This window comes from Manis pentadactyla, chromosome 10 (genome assembly GCF_030020395.1).
Source record: "Manis pentadactyla isolate mManPen7 chromosome 10, mManPen7.hap1, whole genome shotgun sequence".
NCBI lineage: Eukaryota > Metazoa > Chordata > Mammalia > Pholidota > Manidae > Manis > Manis pentadactyla.
In genome coordinates this window covers 86530079-86549674 of record NC_080028.1, presented here as the reverse complement: position 1 = coordinate 86549674, position 19596 = coordinate 86530079, and the positions used below count along the sequence as shown (strand labels likewise).

At 41.6% G+C, this 19596-nt stretch overlaps 2 protein-coding genes across 5 annotated transcripts in view; both read right to left on the bottom strand.

The window, feature by feature from the left end:
* The window catches only part of NIPSNAP2 (nipsnap homolog 2), a 33698-nt gene extending 23063 nt beyond the window's left edge, over positions 1-10635 (bottom strand). For both annotated transcript variants that reach the window (XM_036907953.2, XM_057487189.1), the window contains exon 1: positions 10478-10635. In XM_036907953.2, coding sequence (XP_036763848.1) covers positions 10478-10569 — 92 coding nt within the window. In that variant the 5' untranslated portion in view covers positions 10570-10635. The remainder of the gene's footprint in view (positions 1-10477) is intronic.
* Positions 10636-13991: 3356 nt separating this feature from the next.
* MRPS17 (mitochondrial ribosomal protein S17) lies at positions 13992-16678 on the bottom strand. Of its 3 annotated transcripts, none has more exons than XM_036907954.2 (3): positions 16565-16678; positions 15931-16070; positions 13992-14423 (listed from the first exon to the last, which is right to left on the bottom strand). In XM_036907954.2, exons 2-3 carry the CDS (start codon positions 16051-16053, stop codon positions 14154-14156), a joined length of 393 nt encoding a protein of 130 aa, XP_036763849.1. In that variant the 5' UTR covers positions 16054-16070; positions 16565-16678; the 3' UTR covers positions 13992-14153. The 3 variants fall into 3 exon arrangements, with proteins under 3 accessions (XP_036763849.1, XP_057343174.1, XP_036763850.1); XM_057487191.1 differs by having other exon boundaries at positions 16598-16625; XM_036907955.2 differs by lacking the exon at positions 16565-16678 and adding an exon at positions 16319-16520.
* Positions 16679-19596: the final 2918 nt, after the last annotated feature.

The following is a 19596-nucleotide window of genomic DNA, read 5'->3' as shown; positions in this document are numbered from 1 at the left end:
AAGGAGGCAACAACAAACAATGGGGAAAGGATAGTTTCTTCTATATAGTGCTGGGAAAATTGGATAGCCACATGCAAAACAATGAAACTGGATCACCGTCTTACACTATACACAAAAATAAACCCAAAATGGATTAAGGGCCTGTATGTAAGACCTGATACCATAAAACTCCTCCAGGAAAACATGCAATAGACCCTTGGACATCAGTTTAGCAATGTTTTTGGATCTATCTCCTCAGGTAGGGCCAACAAAAGCTAAAATAAACGCGACCGCATCAAACTAAACTAAAAAAATTCTGCACAGCAAAGGAAACCAACAAACAAAAAGGCTATCTACTGAATGGGAGAATAAGTGTATCTGACAGATGTATCTGATTTAATAATTCTACTAAAAAATGGGCAGATGACCTGACCAGACATTTCCCCAAAGAAGACATACAGATGACCAACAGGCACATAAAAAGAGCTCAAGATCACTAAAATGCAAATCAAAACCACAGTGAGATGTTACCTCAAACCAGTCAGAATGGCTAGTATCAACAAGACAAAATAACAAGTGTTGGGGAGGATGCGGAGAAAAGGGAAATTTCATGAACTGTTGATAGGAATGTAAATTGGTGCAGCCACTATGGAAAACAGTATGGAGGTTTCTCAAAAAATTAAAACTAGAAATACCATTTTAATTCAGTCATTCCACTTTGGATAAATACCACTGGTTATTTATCCAAAGAAAACGAAAACACTATTTTGAAAAGATATATGTATCCCTGTTCATTGCAATATTTTTTACAATAGCCAAGATATTAAAGCAGCTTAAGTGTCCACTGATAGATGGATGGTTAAAGAAGATGTGATGTATATGTACAATGGAATACTACTCAGCCATAAAAGGGTGAAATTTTGCCACTTGTGACAACATACATGGACCTAGAGGGTATTATGTTAAGTGAAATAAGAGAAAAAGAAGTACCGTACAATTTCACTTATATATATGTATAATAAGTGAATAAACCTACTATAATTAAACAAATGAACAAAAACAGAAACATTCACAAATACAAAGGACAAACTAGGGGTTGCTAGAGGGGAAAGGATGGAAAGATGGGTGAAACAGGTAAAGGTGATAAAGAAGTACAAACTTCCAGTTAGAAAATAAGAAAATAGTAAGTCATGGGGATGTAAAGTAAAGCATAGGAAATATAGTCAATAATAATGTAATAACTTTGCATGATGACAGATAGGAGCTAGACTTACCATGGTGAGCATTTCGTAATGTACATAAATGCCAAATCACAATGCTGTACACCTGAAACTAACGTAATATTGTATGCTAACTATACTTTATCAAAAAAACTTAGAACCCACTTGAGATTCATCCTCTCCTAACCTCACATAACCATGATCAAATGACAAACCATGTCCCTTCATCTTCATTTTAATTCAATTAACTCAAATTTACACACAGTAAAATTTACTTTTTTTGGCATATAATTCTGAGTTTTGACAAATGCATTAAGTAATGTAACTACCGCCCCAATAAGATGGAACAGCTCCTTCACTCCCTCAAATTCCTCCTTTTGTAATCAATGCTTTTCCCCATTCCCAACAGCTAGCAACCACTGATCTATGTTCCTACCTTTTTTGCCTTTTCTAGATCATCTTATATACGGAATCACACAGAACATACCTTTTTGAGTCAGTGCCCATTCTTTTTCCACAATCCCTTTTCAAACTGATGACCATCATTGCTGGCCAGGGCTGTTAAAGCATACTTTACAGTTTTGATCTTTAACTGCTCTACACATTAAGTGATCTTTTCTGTCCCTTGCTAGATCATGCTAGAGTAACATACTGGGATTTCAATGGCCAGTATAAATGCTCAGGATCTTATCCAGTGCTTCAAAATAGGGTCAGTATGCTAACAGGTCAGTATGAGCCATTTCTGGGGGATCTGTATGGAAACACGAGATGATTTATCTACAGACTGTTTCCAATCTGTTTATAGGGCTCCTTAAGGACACAGACAGCACATGCAAATTAAGAGAAAAAGAGATAGTGACCCCAGGTATTAGGGACAGGGGTTTGGAATTTAAACAAGAGGCAAGAAAAACTCTCACAAAGTGCATATTCACCATTGCGCATGAGATGAACATGTGGATTCCACATTACAGTAATATAAATTCCTATACTTATTCAACTATGGTGGTTTAGAACTAATAGTACTCTAAATTTCACATGTTATATTGGTAACATTTTTTTTTTGCTTAAAAAAATAAACTAGCTGCTTTAATGAACAAATACTACAATGCAACTTTCTCTCCATAAGATGTTCTTTAAATTTAAAACCAAATTCATAGGCTATTGTCACAAGTAGCTAGAAACCAGATAAAAAGACTTGAATGATGTAAACTTACGCATATACAGACATAAAATATTCAAATACAAAATTTACAAACTGTTTTCTATGAACAATTAATAAATATGAAACTGTTTTTTCAGATCCTTCAAAGATCAAAAAGCAGCAAGCTCATAAACAAATTAACAATACCAGAAACATGCCATTTTTTTAAGCACACAGGACAAAAATACATAATCCTAAACAGCATTTGTACAAAGAAGTTGGAAACTCTTCTATTTTGCTTTTGTAAGTTAACAAGTTAAAACTCCTTAGAATTAAGTGTTATTAATGGTGGGAGCCATGAGGTAGGTACAAAGAGTTAAGGTAGAAGAGAAACAGCTTTCCTTAACACAATGTCTATAATGACTGTGCTTTTCACTTCTGTGTATGTTTAAGTACATTTTTAACCCCATAGTAAAATATCTTAAAGCAGTTAAAACAGACTTGACAAATGGTGTAAAAATTAAGTTTTTAAAACTACTCTTTCAATAAAACAAACTTTTAAAAATAAAATTTTACATAAAAGCTATTAATTCCTTAGCAAAACCCAAAATCATATGTTATTTGTTTTCAATTCACTCTTTGAATATATAAATAAACTAATTCTGAAGAAGGCAGTTCTCCAAATTAATCATGGTAAAATTTATTTAAACAAAAATAAAAAATTTTGTCAATTTGTTTAAGTGTTGTAAACATACCACATTTTGGGATATTTGCTTATTAACATCATGAGGCAAACTGGCAAGCATATACAACTGGTGATACACAAAAGAAAGTTTTAAGACTTGTTAATGAGACTTTGTATAATTCCTGTTTTTTCTGTATTTTAGATTTTAAGTTCATTAAATTTAAGAAAGGAGTACAATGAAAGTACAAAGTGTATACCAACACTAGGGAATTTCACTTAAAGTAAGAAATACCACAATAACTACTACTAATAGTTTTAAATGGGTTCTTCCAGGAATGTAGACAAGCATATATCATGTGTGCATATATTGATACTTAATTTCTATGACACTTAATACCTTATAAAATAGGAGAATTAAGAATTATTGGCAGCCTAAATCTGGGGGCTGGGGAATCCAAAGTAATTTTTCTTGTCCTCTTTAGAATGTAAGGGGATTACAAATTACTAAGAATATACTTCTGGCTAGGCACTAGATTAGACAGTTTATCTATGTCATTCTCATTTAATCCTTGGAACAATCTAGCAAGGTAGGCATTATTGCATTTTAAAGCTTGGTTCAGAGAGGTTAAAGGACCTAAGAAATGGCAAAATGAAATATGAACCCAGATCTAACTATAAAGTTCAAAATACTTTCATTAGTAAGGAATGTCTCCTGTACACAAATCTCCACAATGGAGCATTTGTTCCAGATTTTAATAACAACAAAGGGATTTACTTGGGGATGGGAAAAATGAATTAAGGGATATGGAAATGCTCCATGAACTAAAGATGAGCCTAAGAAATAGTCATCATTACAGGACACACACAAAAACCTGAGTGGTGTTTTCTTTTTATTAAGGTATCACTGATATACAATTTTATGCTCAGGTTTCACATGAGCAACACTGTGGTTACTACATTCCCCTATTATCAAGTCCCCACTACATAACCCATTACAGTCACTGTCCATCATCATAGTAAGATGCTATAGAGTCACTACTTGTCTTCTCTGTGCTATATATACTTCCTTCCCCCTGCCCCCCCTACATTATGTGTGCCAATCAGCCCCTTAATCCCCTTATCCCTCCCTTCCCACCCACCCTCCCCAGTCCCTTTCCCTTTGGTAACTGTTAGTCCATCCTTGGGTTCTGTGAGTCTGCTGCTGTTTTGTTCCTTCAGTTTTTGCTTTGTTGTTATATTCCACAGATGAGTGAAATCATATGGTACTTGTCTTTCTCCGCCTGGCTTATTTCACTGAGCATAATACCCTCTAGCTCCATCCATGTTGTTGCATTGAGTGGTGTTTTCTTGAGAACTTGGGTAGTCACTGTCTTGATAAGTTAAAAGCAGTCTATCCCAGCATTACCCTCAGTTGGTTGTCCAACTCTGGAATCTGACTGTCAGGTTACCAAAGCTGTCTAATATGTTCAGTGCATGTAGCTGTCCAAGCTGCACCATGGAACGGGGGAGAAGCAGCTATGCTAACAGCTGCCAGGATGGTAAGAATGAGTGGGGTTCTTTATTGAGAGTCACAAACATCACCATCAGTTATCTCGGTAACATCATATATATGTTGTATGGCACTTTAGAGGGTGGATAGGGGACAGTACATTCTACAAAACACAAGACATTAAATAGAATAAGCACTATGTGCCACGCAGTGTGGATGTAAAGATGAACCAGATACCTAGCTCATTCAGTCTCATGAGAGAAGGCTATTAGCAAACAGCCACAGTGGTCATGGATACTGCAGACTCACACACACCACACACACACACACAGATGGACAAGGCAGGTGATAATTCCAGACACACACACACACACACACACACACACACACACACACACACACACACACAGATGGACAAGGCAGGTGATAATTCCAGACACACACACACACACACACACACACACACACACACACACACACACACACACACAGATGGACAAGGCAGGTGATAATTCCAGACACACACACACACACACACACACACACACACACACACACACACACACACACACACAGATGGACAAGGCAGGTGATAATTCCAGACACACACACACACACACACACACACACACACACACACACACACACAGATGGACAAGGCAGGTGATAATTCCAGACACACACACACACACACACACACACACACACACACACACACACACACACACACACACAGATGGACAAGGCAGGTGATAATTCCAGACACACACACACACACACAGATGGACAAGGCAGGTGATAATTCCAGACACACACACACACACACACACACACACACACACACACACACACACACACATGGACAAGGCAGGTGATAATTCCAGACACACACACACACACACAGATGGACAAGGCAGGTGATAATTCCAGACACACACACACACACTGGCTTGGCCTATGGTAAGGGAGCACTCCAGAGGAGACACACACACACACACACACACACACACACACACACACACTGGCTTGGCCTATGGTAAGGGAGGACTCCAGAGGACACACACACACACACACACACACACACACACACACACACGCACACACACGCACACACACACACACACACACAGGCTTGGCCTATGGTAAGGGAGGACTCCAGAGGAGACATTCCGGCCCTGTCTTGGAGGACAAGCAAGACAAGGCAGGTGATTATTCCAGTCAAAGGGAACATGTCCAGGGGCATGGAATCATGAAACTGTATGGCATATTTCTGGAACAGCAACGACTTTACTAAGGTAGGAGGACAGGGTGGGAGGATGGCAAGAAAGATAATAGGGCAAGGGAGACAGGGTGATTAGGCTCTTGTGCACCGTGCACATCAGTTGGACTTTATCCTGTACATAGTGCAATGCTAGCAAGTTTCTGAAAAAAATCTAGGTGTAAAAAGCAGCCTGGCAGTGGTGTGGGGGATGATCTGCAGCAATAAAGGCAGGGAGCATGGTTCTTGGGCTCCTGCTGGCTGTTATGCCTAGCAGTACCAGGCACACAGGAGGCATTCAATAGTCACTGGATGGACCAAAGGATGGTCCTGGGTTAGAATGATGGCAGTGGGAATGAATGGGAAGGAATTCTTTTTTATTTTTAATTTTTATTGAGGTATGATTGATAATACATTCTTATGAAGGTTTCACATGAAAAAACAATGTGGTTACTACATTTACCCATATTATCAAGTCCCCACCCATACCCCAATGCAGTCACTGTCCATCAGTGCAGCAAGATGCCACAGATTCACTATGTGCCTTCTCTGTGCTACACTCCCTCCCTGTGATCCCCCACACCATGTGTACTAAACATAAGACCCCTCAATCCCCTTCTCCTTCCTATCCCACTCACCCTCCCACACCCCTCCCCTTTGGTAACCATTAAATCATTCTTGGAGTCTCTGAGTCTGCTGTCATTTTGTTCGGGGAAGGAATTCTTTTAAAAGATAATCCTGATATGAAAAGACACAGTTCCTGATTAGGTGTGGAAGATGGTACTGTAGTTTAGCTGGAGCAAATCACGGACGGTAAATGCATTGAACACTGAGACCCCAGGATTAGGCAGCAGTAGTGTAATGGGCTTCATCACCTGGTCATCAAGCATCTACTGACTGCACTGCATGTGCTGGGTACTGGGCCAGCTGAGGATACAAAGATGAATAATCACGGCCCTGACTTCAGAGCTGTTTGCTGGTGGGAGCCGATGGACAAAAACATGATCACAGCCCAGTGTGAGATGAGCTTCTTGACGGAGATGTAAGGTAGGGGTGGGAATAGAGGAAGTGGAGTCTAAGTTGGCCTGGGGAGACGTGGAGCAGGTCTCTGCAGAAGCACTTGGTGAGCTGAAGACTTACAAGATGACAGGCATATGTCAGGCAGATGCCCATGAGAGGAAGGACATTCTAAGAAGCTGAACTATGCCTGCCAAAGTCAGGAGTGTGCAAATATGGTGGAGGGATGGGAACAGAGGAGACCAAAGGGCCAGATCTAAAGAAGTGTCTTCCATTAGAGTAGTTAACCACCCAACTCCCCTCCCAACTGCTGACCCCACCCAACTGCTGACCCCAATAAATCTGTCTTCCACATTGCTATAGAAAGCTGTTCTCTAACATTTCAGTATGAAAAAGTTCAAACACAGAAAAGATGGAAGAATAATGAAGACCTCTATGTCCTGCATCAGTGAAAAAATGATGAATGTTTTGTCATTTTTCATCTTTCTGTAAATATATTTTTGCTTTTTTACCAAACCATTTTTAAGTAGAGTATAGACATTATGAGTCTTCATCCCTAAATACTTCAGCACGCATCTCCTAAGACAAAACCATGATACTATTTTCACATCTAAGGAAAATAATAATGCTAATATCCACTCCATTTTATATGTCCCCGATTGTTCCCAAAATGTCATCTACAGCTTTCTTGGCAGGGGTGGGGTGGGACAGGGTTGGAGGGAAGAGAGGTTAGAATCCAAAGTTCATATCATTGATACTTTTCTAATAAGAAAATGTTCTGTTAGAATTCTTAAGTCGTTCCCCTCACCAAAAGGTTCAAGTCCACCCTCCTTGTAGGAGGCCAGATGATTGCTGCTAAGAGTTGAACTAGGGGAGTAGTGATAGAGAAGGTAGAATTGAGACCAGCTGGAGGCAGAACTGACAGATTTGGTAACTGACTAGATGGGAGGGAGCAGCAGGTGGGTGTGGGCTGCGTGCCTTCATGACCAGAGAACCCAGGAGAGGCAAGCAGGCTTTGTGAAAAGAAGATGAGTTAAATTCTGAATACATAAGCTGAGTCTCAAGAACCTGCAAGACACTAAAGCCATGTCCACTATCAGCTGTAACTCTAGACCTGGAACTGAGCTGAGCAAGTAAGAGATGCTGGCAAATGTTTCCTGGGAAGACTTCCTCCTTCACCTCTGAAACATTTATTGCAAGGTCAGCCACCTTCTGGCAGCATCTCGCATAGTTAACCACTCCCTCCTTGAAATACCTCTCCCTGGGCACAGTCACATAACAGTGACCTCACTGGCTGCTCCTTCCCAGCCTCCCTTGCTGTCTCTCCTTCCTGTATTTAGCCTGTAAATGTTAACATATCCCAGGAACTGTTTCGCAGCGCCTTCTCTATCCACACTCTTTACTCAAGCAATCTCAATCACTCCTATGGTTTAAAAAAATGGTTTATTATGAAAAATTTAAATCAAACACAAAACAGTATAATGAAACCCAAGTACCTATCAACATGTAGCATTCCTATATACTGACAACTCCCAGATGTTACAGTCCAGACATTTCCACTGAGGTCAAGTGGGCCAACTACCTACTTGGCCTTTCTATCTGAATAGCTCATAGCCATCTCAAACTTTTTCTGGTTAAAATTGCTCTGGATCCGTTCTCTCCACCTATTCACTTCCCATAACTGTTCCTCCTTTTCTGAATTAGCAGTAAACTCCAGGATGGCAAGGACCTTATTCACTGATGTTCCCAACACCTCCAGGCATATGGTGTACATTCATATGCCTATGGAATGCCTCTCAGTAATTGTCTCCAGCATCCAGTTGCCCATTACCCTTGATTCTGTCTCCCTTCCAAAGTCAGATCAGATCATGTCACACTAGACTTTTTACTTTTAAGTGTCTTCCATAGCTCTTAGAAATAAAATCCAAGCTCTCTAAAGATGACTTGCTAGGCCTGGAAATATCTGGCTCTCACTCCTTGCTACCTGTCTTCTAGGCAGTCTTCCCTTCACTCTTGTGCTCCAGCCTCCTAGATTTTTCTGGGGTTTCCCAGTATGCCTGACTTCTTCCCATTCAGGGCTTTCATGCCCACTGATTCTTCAGGTCTCAGCTTAACATCACCTTTTCAGAAAAGCCTTCCATTATCTCATGTGGTAGGTTCCCTGATATTCTCTGACAGCACCTACCTCAACCTGTAAGTCTATATGGGTTTTTGTCCCTGCCATAACTTCCTGCTATGTTTCACAGGGCTTCAAAGACATCATATACATTCAACATTTGATACTGAATATTCTAAAGGACACCTACAGTTAAGGCAGACTAGAGCCTAGGAAGGTACAAGGGACCTGAGAGAGCCAAGAGCCAACAGGTTGGGTGGAAATAAAGACTCTAGTGTCAAGAGCACGTGCCTCAGGAGGAAGTGGGGAGACCCAGGTGAAAATCTCCAGTTTATTAGCTTCTTGACTTTAGGCACTTTAGTGAACATGTTGGGTGAACACCTTCAGTCTTAGCTGTCTTTTTTGTAAAGAAAATGACTTTCATGGGTTCATATCACCTGTGTGAAAAAAAGTAAGACAGACAGTAGATGCTCAATAACAGAATAAAAACAAAAGGAAGTTGATTTTTAATTAACTTGGAAACATAAACACTGGATTTGGAAATACAAGTTGAGCATCAGTCCTAGGAAGGGCGCTGAGCTTGAAATCTGACAAACTTGGGCTTAAATGTCTTTCCCTAGCTGTGTCTAATGTCCTTTGAGGTTCCATCTCATCTCTAAAATGCAAATCTTATTACTTACTTAAGATTGCTACTAGGATTAAGTAAATAAGCCATATTATATAAGTCTCCCTGGCCCAGAGTAAGAGACTGTTACTAACGGTAGTTCCTTTGCACTTTCGTTTTTAAGTGCCAAGTGTTATTTTCTAGAGGCTCGTTAAGTAAAAACAAACAAGACAACATTTAAAGTACCCAATGTAAAGAAACTGAAAAAGCAAATCTACTTGTGGTAGTAAACTTTGGTTTTTGTGTGTTGAAAATGGTACATGAATATGTCAAGATGATGGAGTCAAAAAACCTAACATTAAGTCCAATGAGGTTAGAAAAAAAGTTTAAAAACGAACCCAATGCCTATTTAATGATGATAAGCGTAGGCACCGTTTGATCCATTACCTACTTTTGAATGCCAAATACTATTCCTAGTGCCGACCTCCTCACTTGTCCCCCTGCCCTTAACGAGGGCTCATTGCGGTCGAGGCGTTATTTTCTTCTTTCTCACAACCTAAGAGAGATCCGGTATCTCCTCTGCCATTTGCAGATGCAGACGCCTAGGTCCTGCGCGGGCGAATAGCTTTCCCAGGACGCAGTCGGGACCCGGCGGGCCAAGTCCACGGCTTGCGGCTTTAGCCGCATGCCTGCCGGCGGCCACGACCCCAACTCGCGCCGGGTCAAGGTCTCCCAAGAGCCGCGGCATGGCGAGCGGACGTGGCCTAGGGCGCCGACACCGCCGTGACCTTGAGCCTCGCTGGCTGGGAAGGCGCTCCGACCCCGCCGTGCCCCGGTCCGCACCGTCCCCGCCGACCGCGGCCTCGGACCCCGCCACCCCGGCGGCCCTGCCCCGCGCCGAGACCAGGCGCCCTGCGCCCCGCGGCAGCCCCTCCCCGGCCACTCCCGGAAAGGGCGGCGCTGCCTACCGGAGCCTGGGTAGGAGGCTGCAAGGGGCGGCCCGCCGCAGGAGGCCGCCGACCCAGGCCGCTCCGCGGGAACGCAGCACTCGCGCCGCCATCTTGCTCCGGAGCCTGGGCCCCCACCGCCGGGGCCGCCGTTGACGCCGTTGACGCCGCCGCGACCCCTCCCCCGGCCGGGCCCGCCAGGCTGGCGCGGGGTGGGGCGCGCGGCCACTGCAGCGCGGGGCACTGCCGCCAGGGGGAGCAGGTGCGCGGCCGCCACGGCCCGGCTCGCGGTACGTCCGGCGCGGGCAGGCCCCGCAGCTTGGAGAAAGGAGTGGGAAGCCCCAGAGGGGTCAGTGGCATGACAGTAATGTCCTGCGAGAGGGTCTCGGTGCTCGGAACAGGGTGTACCAAAGGAACATGGGCAAGGCTCGAATGCACTTGGAAAGAGCCGCAAGAAGAGTAATATTTTTGCTGGGGGAATGCAGGGTCTTGGGGGGCAAAGCTGGGAGGTGGGCTTGTCCCCCAATACCTTTTGAATTTTGTACCATGTGAGTATATTCCTTTAAAAAAAAACAAACCAAAAACACTTTAATGAAATCATTTTGGACGGAAACATAACAAGTTCTCTCGTAGTCTCGGTACTACATTGTTTCTTTTCATTTCGCTGGTCCCATCCCTGCCCTCAAGCTGTCCCAGTCAAGTCGGGCAGGATGTGAAATGATATGGATGGAATGTGTCGAGAGGGAGCACGGACAAGAGAGCCTGTAACTGGGGGGTGGCTGTGAAGTGGAGGCTAAGCCCCCAGTAGCTGGCGAAATAGCGCAGCCCTAAGGGATGCGGAGTTGACCAATGTTAGACGGAGGACATCTCCAGTGAGCAAACAACTTAAAAGGTGTGGGTTAGGATGGCACTGTCTGCAGAAAATGTACCCTGCAGTAAGATAAGCAGCACAAAAGTAAGCATGAAAAAACTGTCCTGCAATACAGGGCAGAAAGGGAGCTAGACAGAGAATGGGGTGAAACAGGAAGGAATGGAAGCCTCAGCCACCAAGGGAAGCATTTCAAGACCACTGTGAATCTGCAGAGGCCAACAGGAAAATTACCTTAATTATAACTGGGTAGCTGGGAGGTCTGTTACCCAGGCACGTCTTTGCAGGACAGGTGGCACAGGAACTGGGCTTGCATACTTAGGGGCTCTCTGAAGTTGGCAATTTTGAAGGTGAACGAAACGTTAGGGTTCAAGAGGTATAGGAGTTTTCTGACTAGAGTAGTAGTTGACCATGTTAATCTGGCAAGGAGCCAAGAGGGAGCACAGACATTTCTATGGGCCCTGTAGATCAATGAGTGGCAACAAGGACTTGCCCCAGACCAGGGAGATGCATTTTTCACTTAAAGGCCAGTGGAGAACAGGTCAAGCGGCACAAGGACAGGTCAGAGGGTATGTGGCTGATGCTTAATGAGGCTGTAGATCCAAAAGGGAGGTTGAAATGAGCTCTCTACAGGGCAGAAAGGATGTCCTGGTGTCAATGTGCCCTTGGGACTTTCTCACACATTCTCAGAACTTTTCAGCTCTACTTGAGAAAAATGCTTTCAAATCTACTTTCCTGAAAATATTAACTTGACAGACATTTCTTTGCTGACCTTGCTTTCATGTTATTTAGTATTAGGCCTCTCATTCTACATTTTTAATTCTGCTATCATTTGCTCTGGAGTTCCATAAACTCAGTGCTTTTTACTAGGGAGTTTTATTTTACAGGTGTGTGGTTTATTTAATGCCACAAGAATAAATATGGGGCATCTTCCTGGAGTGTAGTTTTTACACCAGTATTTTCAGGAAAAATGTTAGGTAAAAATGATACATTATAGAGTACATGCAAACATTTAAAATATTAAAGCTTTTAGAGATGTCTTGGTGTCCTGTCCCTTCCAGGATAATTGGTATCAGATAGCTCCACCTGCCAGGGACCTAGACACTCTTCCATGCTTCCCTTTGGTTCACCCTCTCTTGTATCAAGCCCTGAGTTCTAATATGGTACATCACCTATTCAACCACTTTTCATCTTTCCTGACCAATTCAGTTTGTAAGTCTTAGGATCAGTCTTCGAACAGGTCATTGTCTCCCTCCCTCTAATCTTTCCTCTTATAGTCCATTCTCGACACAGATGCTATTACTTTTATTTAAATATGAATCTACATCACTTTCTTTAAAAATGTTAAATAACCCACCACCATTTACAGTGTACTTCCTGTCTATTACTCTGAGTTCCCCTCTCATGAAATGCCCAGCAATCCTGACCAGCTTCCTGAAGCCCTTGGTTATGCTCCTCTCTCATACTTTGAGGACTTTACACTCTCTTCCTTCTGCTTGGAATGCTCTTTCCACATCTCTCACGTACTAGCCTGAAGACTTTCTTCAAAATTCAGTTCTAGCCCTATCTCATCTCTCTGGGAAGTTACCCTAATTTCCCCCCATGAATGTCCTTCCCTGCCATGAAGGCCCCTATGCATACCTCTTCCTTTAGAGTATGAGCCCTGAGAGGGTGGACAGTACCTGTGGTCATTGTTGAAACCCTGTACTAATACAATGTATTAGTTTAAGTATGTATGCTCCAAGTCTCTAAGTTATCACAGTTTATTAATGAATAGCAACAAAACTGAAACTCTCCAACTCAAATACACCTGTAAGAAGCTCTACAACTTCCTCAATATATCAGATTTTAAGAACTCATTATTTATTTATTTATTTATTTATTTATTTGTAGATAATTATTTTTTATTGAAGGGTAGTTGACACACAGTATTACATTAGTTTCAGGTGTACAACACAGTGATTCAACATTTATATACATGATAATTCTAGCTACCAGCTATCACCATACCAAGTTGTTACAATATTTTGACTATATTCCTTATGCTATACATTACATCCCAGTTACTTATTTATTTTACAATTGGAAGTGTGTACTTTTTTTTTTTTTTTTGAGAGGGCATCTCTCATATTTATTGATCAAATGGTTGTTAACAACAATAAAATTCTGTATAGGGGAGTCAATGCTCAATGCACAATCATTAATCCACCCCAAGCCTAATTTTCGTCAGTCTCCAATCTTCTGAAGCATAACGAACAAGAACTCATTATTTAATCTAGCCTGGGATACAGAATAAAAGTGACACAAATTCTTAGTTTTTTGTTCTACCTGTCAACATTCTCTACAGACTTTAATCTGATAAAGTCTGACCTCAAGCATGCTGCTTATTTTCATTTGGAATTAGTTAAATCAGAGTAAAGATTTAAATTTTTGAATGTATACCATCAAAAATAAATATTCACTTGATGTGTTATCTGTTCATGGTATCAAAAGGTTTCTTCTCCCAAAATAAAGATTCTAAGATAAATTCAAGATGCTTTGAATGAAAAAAAAAGTACACCTTCTAAATAGTGCACTAACAAAATAGAACAGTGGACTACTAAGCACACTTAGTGTAACAGTTAAGTACGTTCACTGAAAAAAAAATCCAAAACATGACCATAAATCTTTATGAAAAATTGTAACAAAGCCTTTATTTCCTTTACTTTCAGCTATTTCATAAATACCAGGAGAGATATTCGACAGTTTGTGGTGAGACTCAGGAAAAAATTTTTTCTCATAAAGCAAACCTATAACTCTTTCCCTTTGGTTCCTTCTTCCAATCGTCCTTCACTGTGTTGAAGAGCTATCATGTTCTTTCAGATTTTTGGTTAGGTAGGTGGTTTCCAAACTGACTGGACTCTCCAGATAGGTAGCTCCTGCACAGGGTTTTCTGGTCACTGGATCTATGACTTGTCCAACTTTGAAAACGATCTCAGCTAATTCATGTTTCACATGCTTTGTTCGTGGGACAGGTAAAGCTTTGAGAAGCACAATATCCCCAACTGTGCACTGCTGAAGGGCATCGTGAGCAAAGTAGGTTTTTCGCTTATTAAAATACTGTTGCGAGAAAGAGGAACAAATCAGTAGTTCCTATCCGTGATCTGCTAGTGCAGTATAGAATATGAAAAAATAATGTACAGAAAACCAGCTGTGACTTGGGGAGAAAGATAATACATTTAAAGGAGGCCTTCAATACAAAAATCACCCGCTTTATTTATGGAAATTAGCAATGACTTTTTCAGAGCTGATCCTGTCCCTGAGCTCTCCAGCTTGTTATCTTCTGTACCCTTGCTGTATAAATTATCACCCTTCTCTACCACTATTTAAGGTCTTCCTTCCCAGTGAAGCCTTCTCTCCAAACTGTAACATACTACTCTGAGTACTAGCTGTGGGATTTGGGATAAGTCACTTACCCACTCCAAGCTCAGTTTTTTTCTATCATAAAATAAACCTCTAAAGTTATCAAGAGAATTAAATGCCATAACATATATAAAGCACTTAGCTCCATGCCTGGCTCAAAGTATTGCAAACAAGCCACAGATGATAACTAGAATCATCTGTTCCTCCTAACAACCCTGCCACAGCAGGTATTCCCATTTTACAGATTAGAAAAACAGACTCAGGTAGGTTAAGTAATGTGCACAGATAGTAAACAACAGAATCAGTATTCACACTAAGGCTTTCTGATTCTAGGTCCAATGATCATGCCATCACTTCAACTTGCTCCTGGGTTTTTGATCCTAAATAACAAACAGCATTTCTACTTACCTGTGTGCTCAACCTTGAATGCAGAAACATCCTTGGCACTTCCCTTCTCCCTCCCCTGCACATCTAACAAATCCAGGACTCCATCCCTTCTTTCTTTCTCCATGTTTCCCACTCTACCCCAATGCTCCAAGACTGTTCAAGTCCTTATCATTTCCATCCTAAGCTTTTGCAATAGCCTCTTACCCACTTCCTGACCTCTAGCCCTGTCTCCTCATCTGTTTTGCCTTTGCTTATGGGATGAAGTAAAAAATCCTACATAAAAGGTCTTTCTCAATTCATTTCCAATTGTTCTTGTATTCATTTAACAACGGTGCCTACTTAGTGCCAAGTTTTGGGCTCAACCTTGCCCAACCACTTGCTATTCCTGTACTATGTCACACCCTTTCATGGCTAAAAAAATTTTCACGAACTACTTATCATGGCCAGAATGACTTTCCCGGCCCCAATCTGGTCCTTCAGATAAATCCTTTTTGAGATTCTGCTCAAATGTCTCTTAGTCAAGGATGCTCTCCGTTGGCAATTTGAACGCATGAGATGTTCTGCTCTCTTCTGCCACAGTACTTCGCATATAAAACTACAGCACTTACCAGACTAAACTGTAATTAACTCTATGTGTCCCTAGAATGGGAGTAGGAACCATGACTAATTCGTTTTATTATACCCACAGACCAGTACTGTGCCTGGTTCGCAGCACATATTCAGTGCATCCTCACTGACAGAGAAGTCTTTTTCAGCTCAGAACCCAGAATATGTTGGTGATTTATTAATGACACCTAAAAACAGGGATGTTCCTCACCTTTAATAAATAGGGATCCAGAACAAGCCTGGTCACTCTGACTTTGGCAGTTTTTTGCATTGCTGTCCCAATCACCTTTCCCACGATCCATTTGGCATGGACGGATGAACGAGCTATTGACATTATGTGACTTTGGTCACCTGAAAAACAAATTTCAAAGTTGAACATTCCGTTGGTTATGACTCGCCAATTCTGTCACTAGAACTCACCAAGTTCAGAAACAGCTTTTGTTGACCTTCTGGAATCACCACGTTAGAAATGCTTACACGTTTCATTATTTTCTTAACTGCCCAACCTCACATCTTAATACCATTTATAAAACTGTAATTTTAACCTAAAACTCAGTTTCCCCCAAAGCAAAATGGAAGTAACTATAGGTCCTACTCACAGGAGAGCTTTATGGATTTATCTGTAAGGCTCAACAGCGCGAATAACAATGGCCTTTACTGGCGTCCCTTATTACTCGCCATTCCGCTGGGCTGCCTCTCCCCAACAGCTCACAGTCTGGCTACTCGCGCGGCAAACGCCTAGGCGGAGCTGCCGGGATGTCCTTCTCATTGAGGGAGACCTTGACGCGGGACTGCTTTCCCAACCACTTAATAGTGAGTTCATGCATCCCGCAACGCTGACCCACCTTCCGCAGCTGCTGAGCGCACCCAACACTCACCTCCGAATCTACTACCCTGGTGAGCAACCTGCAGTGCGCTGGCCGGAAAGCGATAAGAGTCACGTCATACGCATCGCTCCATCCGGTCCGTCCCTCTCATTGGCCGCAGATCGCCTTAACAGTGGGCGGGGCTAAAAGCAGGGTCCCGCCCACTCCGGCGTAAAAGGAGCCGCAGCCCATCGATCACCCCGCATACTTTGGCCTTTCATTTCCTCTTGGTAACAGCGACGGGAGTGCGGGGGCATTATTGCGTTTCCTGGTTTTTATTTATTTATTAATTAATTTATTATTATTATTATTTTTGTTATCATTAATCTACAATTACATGAAGAACATTATGTTTACTAGGCTCTCCCCTTCACCAAGTTCCCCCCACAAACTCCATTACAGTCCCTGTCCATCAGCATAGTAAGATGTAGAATCACTACTTGTCTTCTCTGTGTTGCACAGCCCTCCCTTTCCCCCACCCCCCACATTATACATGCTAATCATAATACCCCCTTTCTTCTTCCCCGCCCTTATCCCTCCCTACCCTCTCATCCTCCCCTGTCCCTTTCCCTTTGGTAACTGTGAGTGAGTCCCTTCTTGGGTTCTGTGACTCTGCTGCTGTTTTGTTCCTTCAGTTTTTCTTTGTTCTTATACTCCACATATGAGTGAAATCATTTGGTATTTGTCTTTCACCACTTGGCTTATTTCACTGAGCATAATACCCTCTAGCTCCATTCATGTTGTTGCAAATGGTAGGATTTGTTTTCCTCTTATGGCTGAATAATATTCCATTGTGTATATGTACCACATCTTCTTTATCCATTCATCTACTGATGGACACTTAGGTTGCTTCCATTTCTTGGCTATTGTAAATAGTGCTGCGATAAACATAGGGGTGAATCTGTCTTTTTCAAACTGGGCTGCTGCATTCTTAGGGTAAATTCCCAGAAGTGGAATTCCTGGGTCAAATGGTAAGTCTATTTTGAGCATTTTGAGGAACCTCCATACTGCTTTCCACAATAGTTCCACTAATTTACATTCCCACCAGCTGTGTAGGAGGGTTCCCCTTTCTCCACAACCTCGCCAACATTTGTTGTTGTTTGTCTTTTGGATCGTAGCCATCCTTACTGGTGTGATGTGATATCTCATTGTGGTTTTAATTTGCATTTCTCTGATAACTAGCGATGTGGAGCATCTTTTCATGTGTCTGTTGGCCATCTGAATTTCTTCTTTGGAGAACTGCCTATTCAGCTCCTCTGCCCATTTTTCAATTGGATTATTTGCTTTTTGTTTGTTGAGGTGTGTGAGCTCTTTATGTATTTTGGATGTCAAGCCTTTATCGGATCTGTCATTTATGAATGAATCTATTCTCCCATACTGTAGGGTACCTTTTCGTTCTATTGATGGTGTCCTTTGCTGTACAGGAGATTTTTAGCTTGAGGTAGTCCCACTTGTTCATTTTTGCTTTTGTTTTCCTTGCCCGGGGAGATATGTTCATGAAGAAGTCTCTAATGTTTATGTCCAAGAGATTTTTGCCTATATTTTTTTCTAAGAGTTTTATGGTTTCATGACTTACATTCAGGTCTTTGATCCATTTGGAGTTTACTTTTGTTTATGGGGTTAGACAATGATCCAGTTTCATTCTCTTACATGTAGCTGTCCAGTTTTGCCAGCAGCATCTGTTGAAGAGACTGTCATTTCCCCATTGTATGTCCATGGCTCCTTTATCAAATATTAATTGCCAGTACCAAATTGTCTTGATTACTATGGCTTTGTAGTAGAGCTTGAAGCTGGGGAGTGAGATACCCCCCAACTTTATTCTTCTTTCTCAGGATTGCTTTGGCTATTTGGGGTCTTTGGTGTTTCCATATGAATTTTTGAACTATTTGTTCCAGTTCATTGAAGAATGTTGTTGGTAATTTGATAGGGATTGCATTGAATCTGTATATTACTTTGGGCAGGATGGCCATTTTGACTATATTAATTCTTCCTAGCCAAGAGCATGGGATGAGTTTCCATTTGCTAGTGTCCTCTTTAATTTCTCTTAAGAGTATCTTATAGTTTTCAGGGTATAGGTCTTTCACTTCTTTGGTTAGGTTTATTCCTAGGTATTTTATTCTTTTTGATGCAATTATGAATGTGTTGTTTTCCTGATTTCTCTTTCTATTGGTTCATTGTTAGTGTATAGGAAAGCCACAGATTTCTGTGTGTTAATTTTGTATCCTGCAACTTTGCTGTATTCTGATATCAGTTCTAGTAGTTCTGGAGTGGAGTCTCTAGGGTTTTTTATGTACAATATCATGTCATCTGCAAATAATGACAGTTTGACTTCTTCTTTACCAGTCTGGATTCCTTGTATTTCTTTGTTTTGTCTAATTGCCATGGCTAGGACCTCCAGTACTATGTTAAATAACAGTGGGGAGAGTGGGGATCCCTGTCTTGTTCCCGATCTCAGAGGAAAAGCTTTCAGCTTCTCGCTGTTCAGTATGATGTTAGTTGTGGGTTTATCATATATGGCCTTTATTATGTTGAGGTACTTGCTCTCTATACCCATTTTGCTGAAAGTTTTTATCATGAATGGATGTTGAATTTTGTCAAATGCTTTTTCAGCATCTATGGAGATGATCATGTGGTTTTTGTCCTTCTTTTTGTTGATGTGGTGGATGATGTTGATGGATTTTTGAATGTTGTACCATCCTTGCATCCCTGGGATGAATCCCACTTTTCGTGGTGTATGATCCTTTTGATGTATTTTTGAATTCGGTTTGCTAATATTTGTTGAGTATCTTTTCATGTATATTCACTGGGGATATTGTTCTGTAGTTTTATTTTTTTGTGGTGTCCTTGCCTGGTTTTATACCTTTGTGGTCTGAAAAGTTGGTTGGTAGTATTTCAATCTTTTGGAATTTACTGAGGCTATTTTTGTGGCCTAGTATGTGGTCTATTCTGGAGAATGTTCCATGTGCACTTGAGAAGAATGTGTATCCTGTTGCTTTTGGATGTAGAGTTCT

Coding starts and splice junctions, on each gene's coding strand:
- MRPS17 (XM_036907954.2), bottom strand. CDS start 16,053: ATGTCAATAGCTCGTTCATCCGTCCATGCCAAATGGATCGTGGGAAAG. Junction 14,424..15,930: donor TGGATCCCTATTTATTAAAG/GTGAGGAACATC, acceptor TTCTCGCAACAG/TATTTTAATAAGCGAAAAAC.